We start from the raw sequence: 20,102 nt of genomic DNA on the forward strand, positions 1-20,102 counted from the left end.
CACTGACTTTTTAAGACTGTCTCTTTACTTCTTTTCTGTCCACTAGGACTGATATGGATTAGTATGTTTAATCATATCTCCTCTCAGCCTACTCAGTGTGCGAGTGCTGCCAGCAGGAACATTTCAGTGAATAGGAAAGTACAGGGGGGAGGTGCAGAGGATCAAGTGACTCAAATTTCCCAAGCCAAGCTTATGCTCCCCCACTGCCCTAAAAGTAATTCAAGTAAACACAAGGTGTCCTATGGAAACAGGGTACAGCCAACATTTTTAAGAGTGGAAGATATTATATCCATTTAAAACTCAAGCATTAGTCTGAGACTGAAGACATCTGATGTAGCTGGGATTTTGAAGCCATGGTAGCACCTGTCAAAACAGCCTCTGCTCTTATCCTCCGCACCCTGCTGACTACAGAAACATGGCGACCGTGCACTGAAAATGACCTCTAAGGAAGAACAGTTGTGGCTTTGTGTTATGTTACAACTATGTTTATAGGATAGCATATTACACAGACAGAAACGAATGCAATGTCTGTAAAAGAATGGTGAAAAAGTGATTATGTTCTGCTAACTTGCTGTTGTTTTGGCTCTGACACACAACTGTATCACACAATCCTTAACCTATTGGAAATTGAAGAAGGAAATATGTTCAGTTTTGGCACATAACAAAGGAAACTAGGATGATGACTTGTCAGCAGTTTTATTTTAAAACAAATCCATCAATATGACTTCGGTTACTTCCCAACAATAAGCTGGCAGCGATGTTAAAACGAACAGAAAAGCTTTTTATGGATTTCCAAGTTCTGTTTGAAAATTGCATGCCGGAAATTACTTTTACGGCAATTTGAGCTGAAACAGTCTGCTGGCAAAATAAACAAGCTATTGCAATAAATCACTTAAGTGATTCTTTCAGAAAAATGGGGAAAACTATAGGCTGTATATGAGAAAGAGCTGCTTTCTTTCCAAGAGACAGAGGGCACAGTCAAGTAATCTGATGTCTTAATGGTTGGTTAGGAAATTGCAAATAATTTAACCATTTTCTCACATTTCATAAGCAAATCAAGATTTGATTTTTTTTAAAAATCAATTCCATAACAGACTTTGCCCTCCTCCATCTGCTTTTGGAAGAGTACAGACTCTTCCAGCATTGTTTCGTTAACACATTAACTACTGTCAGGCATAATTTCTGACTTGTTCAACCTAAAACTGCAATATCAAGACTTTACTCTCACAATGCGGAGGGAGGGGAGCCCAGGAGAGAGCTGAGCAGGTTATGTAACTTATGAGCGTATCAACAAACTGGAGGCTGAAGGGCGAGCTGAAGCACAGTCATGTGGGCCTGCATGCCACATCACTCGCGCATGCATCGGGGACAGATCTGCAGGATTTGTTCGACCACTTGTAGCTAAAGTCAAAGGCAGGTGTTTGGAGAAATATGCAACCAAGATAATCATTTGAAAACGTGCACAATGACTTGGCTCTTCTGTCGACTCAAAATAAGCACATAAGGCTTTTTTAATGCTAAAAATGCACTTGAGAAGGCTCAGAGTTTTTTTTTAATTATTTCTCTTTCTTGAAGGACAAAGAAATCAGTTGGAGAAGAATTTGTTTACAGGTGATAAAAGAAATCTTTAAACTGTGACTTTGAACCAGAAGACGTTCAATAGTGGAAAGGAGGGAAACAATAAGACTAATGACCTCACCTAGCCTGCAGTGTGGGACTGGAGTATTTAGAGCTTTTAAATACCCTTCATTTTTAGCACAGTGTACTAATTTTAAATTGAACTGTGAGGTGCCTTGTGGAAATTACGGTCAAGCAGTCAAGGACAATCCAAAATGATGTGTGTCTTAAGGAGATCAACAGAATAAGCATTGATTAGGTGTCCCACCTGGTTAACTTTCAACACAGTAGGACAAGCCTTAGCCTACATCAAGTTTTAATCCAATACTTGGAAAAGGCATTTACGAGGCTCGGGTAATGAACTTTTCATTCACTATCACGATAGTAGACAGTGGTCAATGCAAAAGCTTTGAAGCTTACAAATAAAGCAGCATTACACGGGATTGTGAAATTCAAATCAAGTTTAACGACATGTTGGGTCAGCTTTATAAGAGCTGTTAAAATTTTAAAAAGTGCATACCAGCAAAGAGGTGCTACTAAACCACAATGCAATTTGTGGCTGGAACAAAAGAAACCAATCAACACTGTCAATCTTCCACTTTTAGTGTGTCACGCAGGTTTTACACCTCGGAAAAACGAAACACGATTCTATCATACTGTGGAAGTGTTATCAAATCATGCGATCACTTTATAAGAATCCTCGTGATAAAGAGCGTTTGGAGGCGTTGCTGTAATAAACAGTCCTGGGGTATGATCCCTAACCACCATCAAAGAGGTACATGCCGGTGATTCAATCGGATCTGAGCCACAGCGTCCTTCAGCTGACCCACTATTTTATGAACGGTAGCTGGTCATGCTAGTGCGTTTTTGTTCTTTTATCTTATATATCTTATAATTTCAGCCGCATTTAATCTGGGATTGCTGCAGAGCGCACGTCATAAAACAGGATTCCTCTCCGAATCGCAAAAACACAAATCCATTCAGCCTGGTCTCCCTTTTTATTTATTTTTAGAGTCTTGTTTGTTAACATTTAGAGGGAACATAAAAGTAACAAGCCGCACAGTGTTTTACAGTCTAAATAGCAGGGTGAGATGTGGTCTTTATGAGCAGCAGCCTGGATGCAACCCAGATGAGAAGCGTAATGTAGGACAGAGAGCGCCATACGGCAGCAGCGGCGGCAGCCATTGCTCTCCATAGCGGAGACTCGTATGCGGTAACTGACCTTGGGAAAAGTTTCACCCAAGTAAATCACGCACTGACGATCTCACGGCTGACGGGCAGCTCATCCTTTTGGACAACAGAATTTAACCGGGTTCCTCTCGTGGTTATTTTATGATCCACCTCAGAGATTAGCAGCTTTGGAAAAAAATAAATAAATCCGCAAACACGGCTAAAAACGGAAGATTCGCTTAATTCATCAACTGCCAGCTTTTGCACTGCACCGCCACTTTTATTATGAATCTTATATTCTAGGTCAGAGTAGAAGGTATGTAAGCCTGCCAGGGTTTATCCGTTTTAATTCATTTGAGTCCGCATATCTTTACATTGTCCTCCACGGTTCCTCAAAGTTTGAATGGAGGAAGACAAAGACGGGTCGTCTCGCTGAGGCTGCACGCATCTTTTTTTCGACGTTTACATTTTTTATCATTAAACAGCCTCCGTTAACTCAAACATGTTAACGGCCATTTAACGGTCGTGGGCATTTAAAGTATCGGTGCCCTGCGCTCAGGAAACCATTAAAGGTATTAACCGCATCCTACTTGGCTAGCGGCACAGTCAGCTAGCACGGCTACGTTAGCTCCGTAAAAATAGCCGGCTAACCTGATATCGGCTTTTTCTATGTACGCTGACGTTGCATTAGCTCACCTAAATGCAACCAGAGCTACATGTTTTGTTTTGTTTTTTTAAGAGGCCACGTTAACACCAGGCCAGGTCAAGCTGCAGTTAACGGTCAACATAATGATGCTCGGGATGAACCGGCTATCTCTCCACTTACAGTTTCTTTGTTGCAAAGTCTGACAATTTGCAGCCGGCGCAAGCACCGCCGGGTTTCTGGAAAAAGCAGCTCCAGCAGATCTCGAAAGGGAGCTGAGGACTTTCAAGTATCCAGCCATGTCTTCCCGCGACCGAAAACACTTTGCGGTGAACGCTCGACGAAACAGAGCTAAAGAGGGGGGCAAACGCTCCGCGGCTCGCTGCAATATAGTCACCAGCAGCAGCACCGCCCTTCTCCCCTCCCCGGCGGGAGACGCTGAGTGCTACGTCAGAGTCACACATACCCAGAGGAGGGACCGCAACAAAACGGCGGTTAAACACCACAGAGGCTCGTTATAGAGACCGGATAACCCCGACTGAATCAAGGTGAACTACGGGGTAATCCACACAAAGGTCACAGCCTGCAAGCAAGATAAATATTGAGTATATGCGGGCTTTCTTTTCTGTACAAACCATAATAACCCAAACAAAGTCATCAGGCTCATTTACTCAAAGCTTAATGCGGAGTTTAAAAGTTTTTTACAGTTGTTACAAAATAGTTCCAATCTAATGGTCATTGTAGAAATATTACCTGTTTGTTTTCTAAGTATATTAAATTAATTTCTGAAGCTCTACGCATTTACAGTCACCCAATATTCATTAAGATCTAGCTAATGTAGGCCTGTAATTTATTATGTAGAATACATGCTGGATCATATCTTCATATTAGAGGAAACCCACTGAAATAATCAGCAACAATGTAATGTCCTAATAACTAAATCAGAATAAATCTGCTTGGTTTTAAGGCAAAAGTACTACGTCATTAACACAAATTGCAATGACTGAGATATATAATGCTCTAAACAAACTCAATCATAACAGATTTATCTTTGATATTTTCTATTTGACAATTTTCATGACAAATCATTGGTAATTTAGCAGTCACGACATAAGGTAAAAACACAGTCATTATGAAAATTTATTAAGGTCCTGATTTGTCTCCAGGATGGGTACGGGAAAGATACATTCCACAATGTCTCAGCAGAGGGCCCTCTAATTTTAGCAGGGGAAGGTTACCATACTCGGAGATAGGTCTGCAGAGGAGTCACATGACGGGCTTAGTAGTGAGCCAGTAAAAGAGACAGCCAGGTCACCTCTAAAGTGCTCTTCAGATTATAGCAGGCCTCCGCTGGTTGAAAAAACCTCTAAAGCCTTAACAATAATGTATTTACCCAAGCAGCATGGCTTAAACTGTGTGTAATAACAATGTCGAGAAGGTCAGTGCAATAAGAATGTCATTCAGTTGTCCCTGAAATACAAAACTTTGACCTGCATATTCAATGAGAGGCTGCAATAAAGAGCATGGTCACTGCAGTCAGGTGGCTGTTAGCTAATCCTCTCACTTTATACAGCCACTTCAGAACACCTCTAGGTTTTCACATGTACTTTGTGGCCTGTGCTTCCCCGATTTACAGACACTCCGCAGCTCTCCACAGTGAAAACATTCACTCTCAGGTGTCACAAGAATTACAAGGTCAAATCTCTCTATATTGTCCCTGTCTAGACTCATTGTGTTATGCTTTAAAGTTCAGAGAAAGCACGCCTTATTGATCTGACACAGTAAAATTTTATTCCAGATTCAGTTGCTCCACTGCAGCTCTGATTAGGCTTTAATTGAGATCTGATAGTGTAGGCTGATGCTGTTATTACTGTCATCTCGGTGCTTCTGGTGGGTTTCCTCTTTTGTCTGCTCACTCAACAGCACAGACAGTTCTTAATGTGCTCGTAGGAGTTTGGGATATCATGTGATTCTTAGGTGTTTTATATAGCTTCAAAACACGTCTTGTTGTGCTTGACTGGCAACTGTGACTAAAACAGAAATGAAATATAGGCCTAGTTTAAGGGCTAATGTGATGTATGTGTCTCATCTGCTAGAATCACGTAAAAATACACCAAGACAGCGTTGATGAGCCTACAGCGACATCTGCTGTACAATTTATGAGTATTCCTTGTAGATGATAGATTTGTCTGTTTATTAAGCTTAAATCACGAGTGCTTTATTGCATACCAGCTGTGCTTCACTGCATAATAACTGCACATATTATATCTTGAGCCCAGCATACATTGACCTTGCATATTTTATGAGTTGATGATACCTAAATAAAGCTGAAATGGAAATGCAGCTTTAAGAGATGCAGTTGGCTTTATTTTAGAACAAAAATGTATTTTGTAAAAACAAAACAAAACAAAAAACAGCTGACATTCAGTGTAAAAAAAACATCTTATTTACACCTTATTTATTTTTATTTGATTATTAAATTTTATTACTGCCATAGAAAGATGTGGATCATCATGTCTGATTTACACCCTTTTTGATTTTTACACCCTTTCAGGAAAGAGACTCCATGGACTATGATATTCACAAATGACACTGAGAAAAAGAAATAAAGTTCAAGTAAGACATAATACATGCGTGTGAATGAGAGGGAGACCGGTGGAAAGGTAAAGATGCAAGGAGCAGAAGTAGTGAAAGTAGATGAGTTTAAATACCTGGTGTGGCAGTGGTCAGTGCACAAGAGAGGTGAAGAAGAGAGTGTGGGCAGGGTGGGTGTCGGTGGAGACAAGTGTCTGAGGGGATGTGAGAGAGAAAGATAGCAGCAAGATTGAAGAGGATGTTTAACAGCCTGTTATGATACAGATATGTAGAAGGTTGGTGTCAAAGGAGGATGCTGGCAGGGTGAGATGGAGGCAGATGATCCACTGTGGTGACCTCTAGAGGGAGCAGATGAAACGAGAAGATGGAAAGTTGTGAGATGATAATAGTTTCAGCAAAGATGTTTTTACTAAATCCTAAAGATACCACTACAGTTTGATTTGATTGCATTTTGTTATATTGGAGTTTGTTTGTTTTTAGTTTAATAGCATTGAACTTTTTCAGATTTGTTAAAAATCTAAAAAAAAAAAAAAGTTCTAAAATAGCCAAAATGTACTTTACTAGCTGCTTTCTTTGGCAATAGCTTTTAAAAAATTGCTTAAAAATATTATTAACACTATTGACAAAAATGAACCAATAGGATTCCCGTGTAGGGCGGCGATGGGCGGTACTTCCTGGGCAAAGGCTCCGCTTGTTATGTAGCTGTTATTGACGCGGTTTACTTTGTAGCAGGCAGTAAGGTCTCGCTTGCAGGAAAGTTCGCCGGCGTTTCTCCAACCGGACTTTAAGAGAAGCAGATTCATAAACAGTAACAGGGTCAGCAGGGACAATGCGGACCTCCTCGGCTGCACGCTCATTTGTTTCCCAGTATCCTAAAACTACTGCATTGGTCACAGTAGCAGGTATGAAGTGACCCGACGCAGGCTCTTTTTCACAAAAGCAGGTGTTGTGTGTTAAAAGAAAAACAAAGTAACTCATATAATAGCTAATCACTGATTTACATTAATGGTCTGATCATACGTGTAGACTGTAAACAGCACACGGATGGCTGTCTTAGCTCGTGCTCTTTTACAGACTCTGTGACGTTTACTTGACGTTGCATAAGCATGTAGGCCTTTTGCGCACGGACCCACGTGCTCGTTAAAATGACAAGTGCCTTTGATTTTGCATCACGTTTATAAGAATATAGTTAAAGTGAATTTGTTAAGCTACAGCTTATTAACATCTTAACTAAATATTCACTAACACACTGTTCTAGGTGTGCCTGGTGCTTTACAGTGCAGTTTGAATGAGCTTTCACACGTTTGATGTGCCTATATTGTTTATATTTGTTTTTTAGGTGGTTTGCTAGCTTGTTTTATTTATTACAAAAAAAGGTAGGGAACCTGATATTTTCACGGTCACGGTCTGCCATCATAGCTTTATAGTTACTAATTTGTTTTTATTTTTTATTTCGTTTTGACTTTTGCTTTTGCTTTTAATTCTGTTTAATTTCAGTTCGTTTCCAGTAGGTTTGCTCATTTCAGTTTATTTTGTAAATGCTTCAAATTAATAACATAGGTGCATCTACTAAATACCTCAGATGAGTTTAAATCTCAGTGAACTCAACCTAAAGGTTAGCGGAATAGTTTTCTGAAAATGTTATTAATTTGAGAAGGAAGTCACCTAGGATTCTCAAATTGATGCTATAGGTGTGTCTACTGGTTTGCTGGTATTTTTATTGTTTGAAAGTGTTGACTTTTATTTGAGTTTTTATTAGTTTAGATGTTAAAAAACACTTTTTTACACAATCACCATCCCAAAACCCAAACTTGTTCAATTTGTAGTTATGTAAAATAGAGAGACAATGTTTTAAAAAAAATATTTATGCACATTTGGACAAAGAAAAAAGCAGTTTTAATTATTTCTCAGATTATTTTAAGGCACTTTAAGGCTTTTTCTGTTAAACTCATTCAAGTGTATTATCTTCAGGGTGTGGAAGAAGGGGTCAGAAATTTATATTTGAGAAAATCTTGGTCCTAAAACATCTGTTGAATCTGTGCAGTTGTGTTTTGTTTTGGGTGGGTGGGGGTTTCCTTTTCTAGAAGGTGAAGATGGCTCTGATCAGTGGAGATTTAGAGCTGTCACTATGCGGACATTTTTACAGGAGTGGGACTTTTTGGTTTGAAGAAGTGGATGGCAGGTGGTGTGTGTCACAGCAAAGCCCGCTTAGATGGAAAGACAGTCCTGATCACTGGAGCCAACACTGGGATTGGCAAAGAAACTGCTGTTGACATGGCTAGAAGAGGTTGGTGATTTGCCAGGATTTATATATCCAATTTTATAATCTAATATCTGTTCAGGTGTAATGACTTTGCTCCCGCATTGCAGGCGCGAGGGTTATTCTGGCTTGTAGGGACATGGAAAGAGCTAATAAAGCTGCAGAAGAAGTGAAAAAGAGAAGCGGAAATGACAGCGTGATTGTCAGAAAGTTGGATTTGGCATCTCTACAGTCAATACGCCAACTTGCCAAAGATGTCCTAGCAAGTGAGGAGCGCCTGGATGTTCTCATCAATAATGCAGGTGGATGTATAAATCACATCAGACCCACTATGGTGTGATTAGCATATTATGCCAGCTTTGTGACTGTGCATTCGTGTTTAACAGGCAGGGATAGCTCAGTAGGTAGAGTGGTGGCCCCATGATCGGAAGGTCGGGGGTTCGACTCCACTGAACGGCTACCCTGAGGTGCCCCTGAGCAAGGTACCGTCCCTACACACTGCTCCCCGGGCGCTGCACTGGCGGCTGCCCACTGCTTCACTGGGTGAATGGGTTAAATGCAGAGGAACTATTTCCCTATGGGGACTAACACGCACACTTTACTTTAACAGGCGGTAAATACATTTCCTTTGATATTCCTACCTTTAGGCATAATGAGCTGTCCAAAATGGAAGACTGAAGATGGCTTTGAAATGCAATTTGGTGTGAACCACCTGGGCCACTTCCTTTTAACGAACTGTCTGTTAGATCTCCTGAAGAAGTCAGCGCCGAGCCGCATTGTGAATGTCTCCAGCTTAGCGCATGAGAGAGGTGCAGTTTTTCCTCTTTTTTTCTAGTTCATATAAAGAGAATTAGTTGTTTTTTTTAAATCTCTCAGGAATGTCATCCTTTTATATTCATTTAATGTTAAATACCACATCTGTGAATAAGGATGAAGTGCTTTCTCTCAACAGGTCAAATCCATTTTGATGACATAAATCAGGACAAAGATTACCGGCCTTGGAGAAGCTACGCTCAAAGTAAACTAGCTAATGTCCTCTTTACAAAAGAGCTGGCCAACAGGCTGCAAGGTGCTGCGTCTGTTTTATATCTATATTTCTATGTGTCGTTACACATTGAATGGGATTTCATGTCCTTGTAATGACTTGTGTTCTGCATCTTGTCATTTTGCAGGTACTGGCGTAACAGCATATAGCCTCCACCCTGGAGTCATCCGCACCGAGCTTGGCCGACACTTCTGGCCCACAGTGCCCCTGTGGAAGAGGGTTTTGTATGTGCCCTTCGTGTTTTTCATCAAGAATCCGACAGAAGGAGCTCAGACCACCATCTACTGCGCTGTGGAGGAAAGCCTGCAAAATGAGAGTGGACTCTATTACAGGTCAGTCTGTGTAATTCAACAGATGGGCTCTTTATTGATAGACAGCCAAAAGGGATATTGCTCGGCTCGCCCATGTGGGGGAAATGGATCATATTGAGAACAACACTAACATACTCTACTGAGACTGGTATTGTGAATGTGTAATGAAGCATATTAGCAATGAAACAGCTGGACTCTTCTTTCTCAGTGCAGTCTAATGCAATATCTTCCCTCAGTGGATGTGCAGACACAGGAAATGAATCTGATACCAGTTCTTTATTTTCTTCAAAATTATACTCTGAATACGTCATTGCACGGGAGTCATTGGATTCATTTTGATGATAGGGAACGTGAGTTAGGGATTGCTTTTGCACTTTAAAAAACTACAAGTAGCTGATAGTAAAAGCAGAAAAAATTTTCTAATAACACTGATAAAGAAACTACTTAGTGCCAGTCAGTCATGTCTAGTAGGATTCTCCAACCTCTCAATGGGCCTTTTAAAGGTGACAACAGGGAACACAGTTGATCTGCGTACAGTAAAATACATGTTCTTGTGATTTGTTGAATATAATTAAGTCCAGTTAACACAACTGTTTAAAAACCTAATGTGTTAACATGCTGTGGGTTTTTCCACAGCATGATAATTCCTCTATGCATGAAAAATGTTGTCCAAGTCCAGTAAATGATGTCAGCGTGAACACTGATTCAAATCCAGTGAATTAGACGGACACATCTAAAACATAACGAGCAGACACATTAACGTTCATTTGGGGTCGTGTACTTAACCTTTTCGTGAATGTTAAATAATTATTCACTCTCATTTTAACTCTGGTCTTACTCCTGGGGGACAATTCTGTGTTTTTAGCTGCTGAATCCTAAATTCTGAACACCATCTAATCTGGTCTATTAACTGTCATCTGTTTGTTTCTGGGCTGGTAGAGCAGTGTAGAGCAGGCTCATCGAGGCTTTTATGCAGGAAATAGCTGTGTGCTACAGGTGAAAGCTTAGCTGATGAGACCAGAATTGTGGGTTGGAAAATCAGAGCAATTATCTAAGGAGACTTAAAGGCTTTGTAGAGGTGAGGGGTGTTTGGTGAGTGACTCATTTGCAACTACAAGCGACCCCTTTTACATTGTAAGCATACTACAGTAGCAATTTAGCACTAATATAAAAATGTGGATTAGCACAATATAAAATGAGATTTTGATACAAGGAATCTTTTTGAGACAGAAAGTCAAGATCATATGATAAATAAAGGAATCATCATGTCAGCAGGGTCGCTGCGTCAGTGTGCATGCCCAGAAAAAAAATGCCTAGACAAAATCACAGTCAATATAAATGCCACAAACCAGCTGCAATACACTGACAGCTTTCCACCTTTTGCAGATTTCCAGTATTTCATTACTGCTGACATTATCTTATCAGGCATTTCAGCCATTTACCAGTGAATGACTGACATTTAAGTGGTGCTGCATGTGTTCAAGATTTTAAAAATGGCAAGAGCTGATTGCATGCTCACACACACACATATTTATATTTATAGATAGATAGACAGATAGATAGATATACCAGAGGCCTGGCGGCTTGAGGGTCCTGCGCAGTATCTTAGCTGTTCCTAGGACTGTGCTCTTCTGGACAGAGATCTCCGAAGTTGTTCCCGGGATCTGCTGGAGCCACTCGCCTAGCTTGGGAGTCGCTGCACCTAATACTCCGATTACCACTGGGACCACCGTTACCTTCACCCTCCACATCTTCTCGAGCTCTTCTCTCGAGAAGATGTGGAGGATATATATATATATATATATGGAGGGTATATATAAATGCTGGCAGCACATTTTAAAGTATCTGAGGCCTGATGAGGATCATTTTCCATTAACTCTTCACATCACAATGACCAGATCATTCTATTCATTTATTGTATTTATTGTGTACCTAACACTGTACCTAACACACTGTGTAACAAACAGTTTAGCATTTATCTACTAAAGAGCCATGCTCACATCTAGAACTGTTTTGCTAAAATAAGCAGGGCTTTCCCTAAAAATAGATTGTCTTGATGTTTCTCCACAGTCTGTGTATTTATTAATTCTCCCCCTGAAGTGAGCGAGTCTGTAATCTGTTCTGTTTGTTTGTTTGTCTGTCTGTTTGTTAGCAGTCTACAACAGCTCGAGCTGATTTAATTTAGGTGAAAATCTAGTCAATGTCGTACCAAATGTGAAAGTCAGTAAAAACTTTATATTACCCCCAATGTTTTATGGATCAAGTTCAAACAATATACAAAGTCTTGGTGGGCATGAGTACCTGGGTTGGCTAAACATTTGACCTTGACCTTTATTGTTGGTGCCCAAGGTCAAAGTTGACCTTGGAAAAAAATACAATATAATAAGTATTATGTTCCATATGAAAGGGAACATGAAGAGTGCTCTACAACACACCTCTTTTTTTTCTCCCACTATGACACCCTATGATGTCAGAATGAACCCATAACAGGCTGAGATCAGGATGTTGTAATAAAATGATGATAATAATAATAATAATAATAATAATTAAAAAACATCAAAGTTTTAGTATAGCCTTTGCCCTTTAAAGGAAGTCCCGTTTTCTGAGTGTTCTTGTTTGAAATTAGAACATTTTAAGATTTTCCTTAATAGTTTTTTTTAGCAATTACAAAGCATATGATTTAATCTTAATTTAAACTGCTGATACTAGAACCTGACTGATATTGGACTTTTATGACCAATACCCATATTTGGAATGTTGCTTTGTTGTCACCACAAGTCATGGGTTACTCATTTACACTTCTCCTATCGATGCCAACAGGGAAGTTGCGGAGTGCCATCTGGTGGAATATCTGTGTAACATCAACATTTATAACATAATTGGAGGTTTTAGTTGTCAACCATACCGATATATCGCCACATAACAAATATCGGTTTGGCTCTACTTGATGTTATTTTTGTATATAAAGTGAAAACTGACTCTTTTGGTCTTTGTATGAAATTATATGGGTAATAACATAACTAATAAATATCTAAATTCCTATAATTATCTTTAAGAAAACAGTATAAAATATTAAGACATTGTTGCCTTGTAAATTATCCTTTGATTGCATATCTTGCCTTTTTTATCTGACTGATTAACTTGTTCTTGTGACTTAATCAACTCAGCATGAACAGATCAAGTTGTGTGTTTAACACTAAAGTCTGCACTGATTACAGCGACTGCGCCCCTAAAACAGCAGCCCCTCAGGGTCTGGATGATGAAGCTGCCAAGAAGCTGTGGGAGCTGAGTGCCTCTGTGGTCGGTCTGACATAGTCACAGCGACGATGATGATGATTTTGATGATGATTGTCATCATCGCGGTGCCACTGGACTGCCAGGTGGCCTGAGGAAAGAACTGGTACTCTTTCTAGTGAACATCTGCGCTGCTAGTAGCAGCTGAGCTCCTGCTTAAGGACAACAAATGAACAAAAGACAGAAATTCACAAGTGATAGACATTTATTTAGAATATACAACAAACTAATTGGAAAAATACTATGAATTAAATTAAGTTTTTTCTTAAACAGAAGCAATGCTTCACAGGTCAGTTACATGGAAGCTGTATGATCTTTAGCATTGATTGCCTTTAGCTTGAAATGACATTTTAATTGATGGGTTTCACCAATATCTGTGTGGACTAAGGGTTAAAATGTCATTTATTGTTGCTTGGGTTTATCATATAAGAATTATATATGAATGTGCTTTAGCTTTTTGTAACACTGCTAATAGTGGTATTCAGTTTCTTTCTCGTGGGCATTAAAGTGCTCTTATACATAGCCCATTGTTATACCTGTCTTTTAAGGCATACTGTTTATCCACATCCTATGTATTCATCACAAGTCTTCATTTTGATCCATGTGAGACCAGCAGTGCTGAGACAAAACACATGTTGGTTACATCACCATGAATTAAAGTTTTCTTTATACAAAATTTGTATCTGCTCATCACTTTTTTCGGTTTCTTTTTAAAGGCACTTTGTACAGAATTGCTACAAACAGTCCAATTTCATCTTATCCAAAGCTACATCTCAGACAAATGCATCACATTTTTTTTTCTTTTTCTTTTTTTCTTTTTTTTCGTGAGACAGAATGTCCATTATGGTGCTAATTACATATGCACAAAGTGCACCCTATCTGCCACCAGCTACAAATGTACCCTGTGTGTTCCTTTAATGTTACATGATCAGCTAGTTCAGAGGAAAAGTACCATATCTTGGCATTTACATTCAAAACTGTAAAACATATACAGCAGATGTTGTGAAGTCAAAAGATAGTTATCCTTAAGGTTGAGTGTGACACGGGGAGGAAATCTACCTATATTGCTCAGTTTTAATGTATCTATATATTCTATCTATATTTTTTAATTACACATAATTCAACAACTAGATGGCTCTGAGTCTACACAAATGACACAAATGACTTGTGTAGACTATGGATGTACTTCCTCACAATCTATGGTGTTAACATCTCTACTTCCACAATATTTGCTGCATAAACTTCATAACTAACTAATGCTCTTCAAAATCAGAAAGCTGTTTCATCTGTTCCACTTGCATAGAGTGCCTTCTCACAAGTTTCTTCTTCAACTTGAGGCCACCTCTCTTTGGTGTGTTTGGTGCTACTGGAGCTATAGATCTAATACCTGTGGCCAGAGGTGAGGAGGGCTTGTTGCTAGCCCCGATATCGGGAATGGGAGGGTTTGGGTTTATGTTAAGAGGGGGGAGGTGGCCAGGCCTGGTGTGGGAGATGTGATCCAGCAGAAGTGTGCCTGAGCCTCTTCTCTCCAGGAGACCAGGTGCACGCCTGCGTGCTGTGCTGGGAGAGGATGTGCTGGCATTGCTGTCTAGAGATTCTCTGGAGCTGGTTAACATCACAAGTGGAGAGGTGTTTAGTTTCCTGCGCTCCACCGGGACCTTAGGAGAATCTAACATGGCAGAGTCTGAATAGAGCTGTGAGTCTGAGTCATAGTGATCATTCCCCAGGTGTCTCCTATGCATTGTGTCTCTCAGACTGGCTAGTCCACTGCTGCAGCTGCTGCTCTCCTGCTCTGTAGGCACCGTGCTGCGCCGTGCCAGTGGCTGGTGTTGGCCTAGCGTTCTCTCATATGATGGTTTAGATGTTGGAGGAACTGATAATGAGGTGGTCATTTTGCAGGGCTGTTCTCCCACTAGTGGGAATAAGCTGTCCTTCCCGTCTACACTGTTCTGTCGAGATAAAGCCGACCTCTTACTCAGAGAGAGTCCGTTTACCCCTGCAACAACATCCTCATCAGAACTAGCTTTCTTACTCTCATCATGGGCGGCGGCGGCAGCAGCAGCCAGGACAGAGGGTGCAATCAACCCCCAAGGCTCTGATTGCAGCCGCTTCAGCTGAGGCAAACGTGCACGTTTGGGGTTTGCAGGCCGCCGCGTCGGCGACGTGGGCCCATTGGCAAGTTTCGAAGCTGAGCTGGAGGTTTTTAGCTTTGTCTGGAAACTGAAGACTGTGTTTTGTTGCTCTTGCTCAGGTGAGGGCGATGCTGTGACGTTAATATCAGAGGGAGAAGTGCAGTACGCCGGGGAAGATCTCTCAACCAGCTCTGGTGATGGAGGGACATTTAGATACTGTTTGGTAGTCTTAGTGCCAGATGGTGACTTGTCTGTGGTGATTATGATCACCTCCTTGCCTTTAGCTTTGCATGCATCCAAGAGCAGTTTAAGTGTCTCCTTGTCATCTGCGTTTATGGCATAGACCAGCGCTGAGGCCCCGCTCCTGTCTTCCAGGCTGGGATCAGCACCGTTGCTAAGTAGGTGATCCACCACTTTGTGTCCAGCCTTGTGAATGCAGGCGTGCATTAAAGCTGTCCGACCTCCTTTGTCCTGTATGTTGGGGTCCGCTTGGTTGTCCAGCAGATATTTTACGAGCTTTGCCTTACTTACACTCTGCTGGTCGGTGTGTGTGGACATGCAGGCCACCATGAGAGGTGTTTCCCCACGTTCATTGCTCTCGTTGATGTAGGCACCTCCTTCCAACAAGAGCCTGGTGAGTCTCAAGCGTCTGAGCCACACTGCCTTCAGGAGTGAGTTTCCATCTGTCCGCAGTTCCAGAATATCTGCCATTACCCAGCCAATCACAGATCTTCTCAGTACTGAACTCACAGCTCGCAGCCCTTTGAACAAATTTGTGGAATTAGTTCAGCTTACATAGTAAAATGAGTGATTAATACCCACTTTGTTTGTCTGCTTTTCTATTTGTTATCACTGCCAGCAGGTGGCAGTCTGTTACAACCTAAAGAAAATAAAAATAAAACTTACTCTTATAGATCTGTGAAATATAGTGGATATATTGTTTGTTTAATTATTGAAATTGAATCAGTGTTGTACAAAAAATTGGCAGTTTTCCTAAAATGCTCATGCACGTCCTCAAAGATCACATATATCCATGCAGAAGTCAGCGTGGTAACACACCTGTTAGAGTCATAAACACTACTGATAGATGTGTCATGATGTCATAATCAAAGTTGATGTTTTTTTTCTAAACCTCTATCTAGACAGCAGTGCCCCCCACCCCCCACCCAACATACTGATACTGACACAAAAGCCTCCAGTATTCACTACAAGTAAGCATAAACATCATTTTTCCACCTTTCTGGGACGAATATACGAGAGACTGCGCGTAAATGCGATGTTTGTTATATAAATTTCAAATAGTGATCCAAACATCTGTTCAAGCTCTTTAACTGGCGACATTAAATAACGTCACGCTAAGCTCAAAGAGTCGCTGTCCGCGGTTCTCATTTTGGGTAACTTGGCTCGAAAGACGCGCTCCATTACACGTTGCGGTGTTCGTCGTCTTATTCTGCTTCAAATCCCAAATGTAAACATTTTATCTGCAGTTTGAATATTAATTTGCCAACATTAGACATACATTTGATTTCACATGCAACACAAGCTGTCGATCTAATTTAACAGCCTCCGCCTTCACCGATACAAGATAGCGAGGTAAAGTTGAATTAATTAACCTTCACGTGTAATATTGTTTGTGTGACAGTTGTTTCCTTACCTGGTCAAAGAGGAGATTTTCCATGTTCAAAGTAACCAGTGCTCTGCCATCTGCGAGGGCGAAATTAAAGATTCAAAACAGAAAGTTTGTTGAAGTTCTCCACAATAATCCTATTTTCTTTTTTGTTATGCAGCCGTGACTGTTCCCATCAATACGTCTTGGTTTAGGTTACAGTGTGCCGTGCCTCTCTGGCACCATAACGCATGAGCTGTGTGGCTTTTGTTATGGAGGCACACCACATCAGTCCAATGGGGAGTATTCCTTTCACTGCGCACTCAAGGATCACAACCTGGAGATGCTGCGGGTTATAAATAACTTACTTTCTTGCTGGTTGAATGAAACGTGTATTCTCTTGACGTCAGAGTCGACCAAAATAAATTGCGTCTGATGAAAAACCTCTGTCTCGGTCTTTATATCTGCTGGACACAAACAAAACGAGTGCTGCCTCCTAAAGACATGCAAATGATCTGCGCGCGCGTGTTATTTTAATTATGTCAAAAGAGCAGTATGAAAATGAAAACGGTGGGCACAGTTTGGCCTACACGTGATGAAGATTAGAAGGCTGCTTTTTCTCCTAGAGCCTAGTGCTTAGGCTGCTTTTTGAATTTTCTTCAGATAGTAAGTCTGCGCTATAAATACGATTTAATCTTTCTGCAGGGTGGAACAGGAATAAAGGCAGGTTGTCTGTCTGCCATGTATGAAAGGGCACAGAGAAAACAATTCAGTTGTAAAATGTGCCTGGACCACCATCACGCTGCTTCTTGCAGGGAATTCCAATAGGATATATTCACCAGCTATCTTTCTTTTCTTATTTTCATTTTTTTTTAAAAAGCAGAAATCATATTTTTAAGCAGTGACACTTTGATACAAAGCATTAGTTAATATTTAATGTTTATGCATATCTGCAGCGCTTCTTTCTCTCATTGTCATGTACTCAACAAATTATGTGAGAGAGCAAAAATATTTTGCACCTATATATTTACAGTACAATTAAAGAAGCCAAAACTTGTAGCAGCCATCGCAGCTATACAGCCTAATAGGGACATTTCTATTTTTAGGTTGCTATGAGACAGCACAGAAGCAGTTTCTAATGAGAACAGTGATGTTCTCAGCCCTGCAAAGAACAGGTAAATCAGACACATTCCTCCACGGACAGACAGGATTATATGGCATTTTTTATGCAGTTATTTTTGGATCTATTTTCCACTCATGAGTAAGTCACCACCACCACAATCAATCATTAATCCTTTGACCCCTGCTCCTTTTTTTCTTTTCTTTTTTTCTGACTCTAAGACTAATCACTTTATTACCTATCCAAAGGCTTGACGTGTCAGCACTTCAGCTGTCAATGTTGCCAGTGATTTCTCACCTGTGATTGCCTTCTCAGTCCCAGAGGAAGTGTTGTTTACAAGGCACATGGAGAAGGCAGTTTCATAAAGCAGCTCATGCTGTAGTCACCACCTCAAAAGAGTATGCCCCTCCTGTTCAAGAGGCATTAACAGTCTGGCTAAATATTGTCATTTCTTCACCAGAAATGACTAAAAGAGTTGTGTAAAATATTGGTTTATATGTAGATGAGTAAAAACTGTTCTTCTAAGTGTCAAACTTGATTCTAAGAATAGGAAGTTCTAAGAAGTTTTTTTTTTTTTTTGTCAAACACAAACTGAAATTGTTATTCAGATGCTATTATGTATATTTCACATTTTATACTGTTGAGTAAAAATTATATGGGTCTGTATTATAGACAGACTTCAGAGAATCATGATGATCCAAGGATCAAAGGCCAAAGCTGACTAGTTTAGACACATTCATTATCACTGGGAGCCAAAAGGACGTCAGTGGCCCTCACAGAGGGTGATCTTTGCCCCGATGATGCTGTCGTCTGCAGTATATAGAGGAAAAATAAATAATTAAAGTGAAGAGAATAAGCGCCATCACCCCTGGGAGCACTTTCCATTTTCAGATATCTTACACCACAGCTGCTGCTCTCCCTCCCCTCCGTTCTAAATATAACCTTTTCTTCTGTCTGAATTGTGACATTTTTTACTCATCAGACTACAGTAGCTCAAAAACTATTTATATATTCTGACAAAGGACACATAAAAGTTATCAGCAGTTTTCAAATTTAGAGTCTGATCACAATTTTTCCAGGAGACGGGAAGAACAGAGCACTTCATGTCTAACCTTAATTTCAAATAATGCCTCAGTTTTGAGAAAACAAGAAAGGAAATTGTTTTTGTAAACTGCAAATAGAAATATGCTCAGTTTTTTTTATTGCACTGAAAAAGAAAGTTGCTGTTGTCAAAGCCAGTAAAATTTGAAAGTAAGATACAGCCAAGTGCTACAGGAAAGTCTAAAAAATATATAGTGCAACATGTCAGCACATATTTATTCTTCGCTGTGATTACTGTTTAATTTTCATCCTCCTCTGAAATGTCAGGTGACAACTCATTGCAGAACACTAATTTAAATAATTGAGCAAATCTTGGTATTGTGGCAAAGATATGTAATTTTAACAAATACATATTCTTAAGTGTTGTTAAAGTTACATTTATTCTGTTTAAAGTGTCTTTTATAATTTCATCACTTTCATGAGTTCAGCACATAGACTGTAAACAGGTTACAAATGTCTCATAACCATACACTGTATATAAAAGATGGCTGGAACTAGCCAACGCATTTAACCTGCACTTTCTCTGACTTCTAGCAGAGCTACTGAGCTGCCATATCTGTGACCTCGGTAAACAAATTCCTGATCTCAGTCACTGGTTTTCTTCTTGTACATAAATATGGTCACATTACATTAAAATAACAACAAGAACAACAAAGCCAAAACAAGGATAAAGCAGGGCATGCTTTACTGTGTTACTGACAAGCTGCTAGGCAAGAAATATGTGTTATCCTTTGATTTCTTGTAAGCTGAACATGGCTATCTGTTGGCAATCGACTGGCAGACCATAGGGTACAACCGTCAGCCCTTCTACCTGCAGAGAGCATCTGATGCTAGATGTAGGCAGTGTCCAAACCAAGACTTTTTTCTAGTCTTGCTTGTGTGCCAGCCCCAGAGAAGAGAGAAGTTCTAACATGTAAAGTGATGAACTGAAACAGAGTTTTAAAAACAGTGAAAAGTGTCCAGTGCTGCCACTCTCTGTACTTTTAATACTGTATCATTTCATTTCTGATGTTTTTTCCACGCTGCTCCTGTTCTTTTTAAGCTCCACTATCACAGCCAATCAGCATTTAGCATTCAACAGTTACATGCTGTTCGGTTTTTGGAATACTGTGCGTTTTTTGTAGGTTGAAAACCTCTCTCTGAAGGCTCTCCACAGGTGCATACCTATGCAAATGGCCAGTCCCGTGGTACCATAAAACAAGCATCAA

At 40.2% G+C, this 20,102-nt stretch overlaps 3 protein-coding genes across 5 annotated transcripts in view; 1 reads left to right on the forward strand and 2 right to left on the reverse strand.

The window, feature by feature from the left end:
• idh2 (isocitrate dehydrogenase (NADP(+)) 2) overlaps positions 1–3,808 on the reverse strand; it is a 19,696-nt gene extending 15,888 nt beyond the window's left edge. The window contains exon 1 of the mRNA XM_086298619.1: positions 3,614–3,808. Within this exon, the coding sequence (XP_086154745.1) occupies positions 3,614–3,731 (118 nt within the window). The 5' untranslated portion in view covers positions 3,732–3,808. The remainder of the gene's footprint in view (positions 1–3,613) is intronic.
• Positions 3,124–13,956, forward strand: LOC147324664 (retinol dehydrogenase 13-like). 3 transcript variants are annotated; one of them, XM_086298622.1, is made up of 7 exons: positions 3,124–3,978; positions 8,172–8,312; positions 8,396–8,587; positions 8,933–9,094; positions 9,238–9,354; positions 9,458–9,662; positions 12,860–13,948. In XM_086298622.1, the coding sequence occupies exons 2-7, from the start codon at positions 8,201–8,203 to the stop codon at positions 12,954–12,956; spliced, it is 885 nt and encodes a 294-aa protein (XP_086154748.1). In that variant the 5' UTR covers positions 3,124–3,978; positions 8,172–8,200; the 3' UTR covers positions 12,957–13,948. The 3 variants fall into 3 exon arrangements, with proteins under 3 accessions (XP_086154748.1, XP_086154747.1, XP_086154746.1); XM_086298621.1 differs by lacking the exon at positions 3,124–3,978 and adding an exon at positions 6,715–6,927 and having other exon boundaries at positions 8,396–8,551; positions 12,860–13,956; XM_086298620.1 differs by lacking the exon at positions 3,124–3,978 and adding an exon at positions 6,715–6,927 and having other exon boundaries at positions 12,860–13,945.
• Positions 12,762–17,057, reverse strand: ankrd34c (ankyrin repeat domain 34C). Its single transcript, XM_086298618.1, has 2 exons — positions 16,722–17,057; positions 12,762–15,828 (listed from the first exon to the last, which is right to left on the reverse strand). Exon 2 carries the CDS (start codon positions 15,776–15,778, stop codon positions 14,189–14,191), a length of 1,590 nt encoding a protein of 529 aa, XP_086154744.1. The 5' UTR covers positions 15,779–15,828; positions 16,722–17,057; the 3' UTR covers positions 12,762–14,188.
• Positions 17,058–20,102: the final 3,045 nt, after the last annotated feature.

The sequence above is a fragment of the Aulonocara sp. 'chitande type north' Nkhata Bay genome, linkage group LG7 (genome assembly GCF_057382095.1).
Source record: "Aulonocara sp. 'chitande type north' Nkhata Bay isolate Kocher_YH1m ecotype deep benthic linkage group LG7, A_spYH_male_GT1.1, whole genome shotgun sequence".
NCBI lineage: Eukaryota > Metazoa > Chordata > Actinopteri > Cichliformes > Cichlidae > Aulonocara > Aulonocara sp. 'chitande type north' Nkhata Bay.

Coding starts and splice junctions, on each gene's coding strand:
- ankrd34c (XM_086298618.1), bottom strand. CDS start 15,778: ATGGCAGATATTCTGGAACTGCGGACAGATGGAAACTCACTCCTGAAG.
- LOC147324664 (XM_086298620.1), top strand. CDS start 6,855: ATGCGGACCTCCTCGGCTGCACGCTCATTTGTTTCCCAGTATCCTAAA. Junction 8,313..8,395: donor TGTTGACATGGCTAGAAGAG/GTTGGTGATTTG, acceptor CCCGCATTGCAG/GCGCGAGGGTTATTCTGGCT. Junction 9,355..9,457: donor GCTGGCCAACAGGCTGCAAG/GTGCTGCGTCTG, acceptor GTCATTTTGCAG/GTACTGGCGTAACAGCATAT.